At 35.7% G+C, this 3552-nt stretch overlaps 1 protein-coding gene across 1 annotated transcript in view; it reads left to right on the top strand.

The window, feature by feature from the left end:
- The first annotated feature begins 525 nt into the window (after nt 1-525).
- The window catches only part of chmp6b (charged multivesicular body protein 6b), an 8281-nt gene continuing 5254 nt past the window's right edge, over nt 526-3552 (top strand). Inside the window, exons 1-2 of the mRNA XM_050059503.1 lie at nt 526-734; nt 2876-2985. Of these exons, the coding sequence (XP_049915460.1) occupies nt 672-734; nt 2876-2985 (173 nt within the window). The 5' untranslated portion in view covers nt 526-671. The remainder of the gene's footprint in view (nt 735-2875; nt 2986-3552) is intronic.

The raw sequence follows: 3552 nt of genomic DNA, 5'->3' as shown, positions 1-3552 counted from the left end.
TTTTTTGGGGAGTTTTTCCTTATCCGCTGCGAGGGTCCTAAGGACAGAGGGATGTCTTATGCTGTAAAGCCCTGTGAGGCAAATTGTGATTTGTGATATTGGGCTTTATAAATAAAATTGATTGATTGATTGATTGATTGAAAGCAGTGCAGACTGCCTGAGCGTCTCACTGCATTGTATTATATTAAAATTCTGGTGGCAGGTGACAGATCAAAATAAAAATATGTTTTATGTTCAACCATAAATCGACACAGACAAATTAACTTGATACGTGTCCCTCACAATGTTTTAACAAAATGTTGCCCTTGTCTGCATCACTGTATGGGTATTAAAATAAATGCGTACGTAAGCAAAATGGGTAACTGTGTATAACTTTATTTTAAAATTAATTAATAATTATGAGAGAACTTTGATTTTGTAATTTTTGCCCAAAAGAAATAAAAACACAAAGTTTTTCCTTTGCTTTTTTCCAAGTGTGGACATGTTAGAGGTTGTTACAGGTTAAAGATATCTGAGCCCTTTCTGTCCCTGCCCGGACACCGTCCTTCCTGTTGTGGGTGTGGACACCAGTAATGGAGGAGCAGCGTCAGTAAATCGGCTTCTTCTAAGTTAGTAAAGCAGTTTAAAGTGTGCTGAGCGGTGTCGCCGTGTAGCTGGGATGCTGTGTCAGGATGGGAAACCTGTTTGGAAAAAAGAAACAGAGCCGAGTGACGGAACAAGACAAAGCTATTCTGGTGAGAGTCACCGCGAGCTAACGTTAGCTGCTAATGTTAGCCTCCACACTCAACGGCAACAACAGCGAGTCACGCCAAACCGCTGTGTAAAACTGGGGTTATTAAGCAACATGGCGTCTCAGTTATCATACAGACACGGTTTATAAAACACGCCTTCGTTATTTTGACACCCTGTAAGTTACTCTTTAATTCGGCGTCAGTATAACTGGATGTGTAGTTTAACTTGATCCCACCTGTGGTTCTGTCTTCATGTTAGCCGGCGAGGAGCCGAAACAAACACTGTCATTCACTGTTAAAAAGTTGACATGTTAACCACTTTATCCAAAGTGATGCTCATCTGCGTGAGTGCCGATTTTATCTGAGGAGCCTGACGCCGGTCTGGTCCCGTTATCTTAGTGAAATATGTTACAGCTGGTGCTTTACAGGGTGGAAATGTTTAACTGCAGATAATCAGACTGGAGCTTCTGTTGGGTCTGACAGAGCAGCAGGTGGGCTCCTCAGCCTGCACACTGACTGCTACACACACACACACACACACACACACACACACACACAACACACACACACACACACACACACACACACACACACAGAGGAAATACTAATACCTCTGTAAAAACACTCTGAATGCAGTAAAAGTCCTGCATTGAAAATCTTGCAGTCAGTTAAATTATGAAATCAGGAAAAAAAAAGATTTTAAAAGTATTAAAAGCACAAAAAAATGTACCTGTGACCGCTATACACTAAAAATAATAATAATAAAAAGCTTTATTTTACACAGCACCTTCCATACGATAGATGCAGCGGAAAGTGTTTTACAGTAGCAGGAATTATAAGGTAATTCAGTATAAAAGAAGATTGAAATACATTTTCAAAATCAAAAATAAGTAGAGTGACAGTAGAGTACACAGAAGGCATCATAGCTCATTATCAACAAAACCATAAATCACTAAACATTAAATCATAAGTAAAATAATTTAACCGTGTTTACCGTTCAGATGTGTGCATTCATACATTTTTATTTTCATACGGGAAAATTTGACTTTTTAGATTTTTATATTTTAAATTTTTGTATGCTTTGTACTTTTTATTTAGCTTTTGTGCTTTGTTTGTTTGTTTGTTTAACTGTCTCCTGTTTGTGTTTGATTGTGAATGAAGCTGCCGTATAAATTCATTTCCTGTAAGGATCAATAAAGTATAAATCTAAATCTATCTAAATATCTCTGTTAATCTAAATCATTAAATCATAAAATCATAAGTAAAATTGTAAAGAAAAAATTGTAAGTAACATCTTTCAAGCACAAAATTGTAAAATCTAACCCATGAAATCATTAATATATAAAACTGTAGGTAAAACAATAAATCATAAAATCATAAGTAAAATCATTAAATCTAAATATTGTGGGTAAAATCATTCAATCATAAAATTGTAAACTCATATCTAAAACAGTAGCATCATTATTTTATAATTTTTTAGGTAAGACAGTAAGTCATAAAATCATTAAAGCATAAAATTGTTAGTAAAATCATTCAGTCATAAAATTGTACAATCGTATGTGAAACTGAAATTAGAAGTAAAATTGCTAAATCAAAAAATTGTAAGTAAAACCATGAAATCATTAAATAATAAAGTCATAAGAAAATTATTAAATCGTCAAATCATATGTGAAATCATGAAAGTATAATTAAAAATTTTACATAAAAAAAAATTGTAAGTAAAATCATTAATTAATGAAATTGTAGGTAAAACAATAAATCATAAAAAAAGTAAAATGGTAAGTAAAATCATTAATCATAAAATCAGGTAAGATCTAACACTTAAACAGAGGTGCAGCAGTGTGAAGTGTAGAAACTGTGTCAGGTCTGTTTCAGTGAAGTCTCAGTGAATTAAAGTTCAGACTGAACAGATGTGATTTTAGTTTTCTGTTTTTAAATATACAGTGAGCTGATTTCTGTGATGTGTTTCAGAGCTTTGAGGCGTCCTTAACAAACGTTACATCCCTGATTCTTAAAGAAAGTACCTCACATCTACCGGAGAATAGTACCTGAGTAAATGTGTTTCCACCAGTGATGATGTGTGTGTGTGTGTGTGTGTGTGTGTGTTAATGACAGCTTAACGTGTCTCTGTGTTCTGGCCGCAGCAACTGAAGCAGCAGAGAGATAAACTGCGGCAGTATCAGAAGAGGATCAACCTGCAGCTGGAGAAGGAGAGACTTTTGGCCAAACAGCTGCTGAAAAATGGCAAAAAAGAGTGAGTACACGGAACGATGATGACGTCACAGTGACGAGAGAACACAGAGGTCACTGATGAAGAAGGACGTTAAAGCTGATACATGACTTCATCCGACCAGCCACATTCATCTTCATCATTCATATTAAAATGTTTTATAGATATTCACGGGCAAAGATCACACACAGAAACAACCTGTTCGTATCTTCACTTTATTTAAAATGACATCAGCAGGAAAATAATTCTGTAAAATCAAAAAGCTGAACAAGTTATTTGAAAATATTTAGTTCAGTTTATTGTCACAAAACCAAGTGGAGCTTTATTATTTGGTTTTTGAGGAATTATAACCTTCTTTCCACAGTTCAGTTCAGTTCAGTTCAATGTTTCCATTTCCTCAGTGAAAGTTGTGGATGGAGTTCAGTTCAGTTCAATGTTTCCATTTCCTCAGTGAAAGTTGTGGATGGTACCAACAGAAGCGTTTCTTAGCGTCCCCATGTTTGGTCCCCCCTCTGTTGGGGTACCTAGCACACAGATCTGGTACTAAAAGGTGGAGCTAGAAACCCTGCAGTCTGATTGGTCAGTAGAGGA

Source organism: Epinephelus moara, chromosome 13 (assembly GCF_006386435.1).
Source record: "Epinephelus moara isolate mb chromosome 13, YSFRI_EMoa_1.0, whole genome shotgun sequence".
Classification (NCBI taxonomy): domain Eukaryota; kingdom Metazoa; phylum Chordata; class Actinopteri; order Perciformes; family Serranidae; genus Epinephelus; species Epinephelus moara.
The sequence above is the reverse complement of the archived record's forward strand: the minus strand, read 5'-3'. Positions and strand labels throughout refer to the sequence as shown.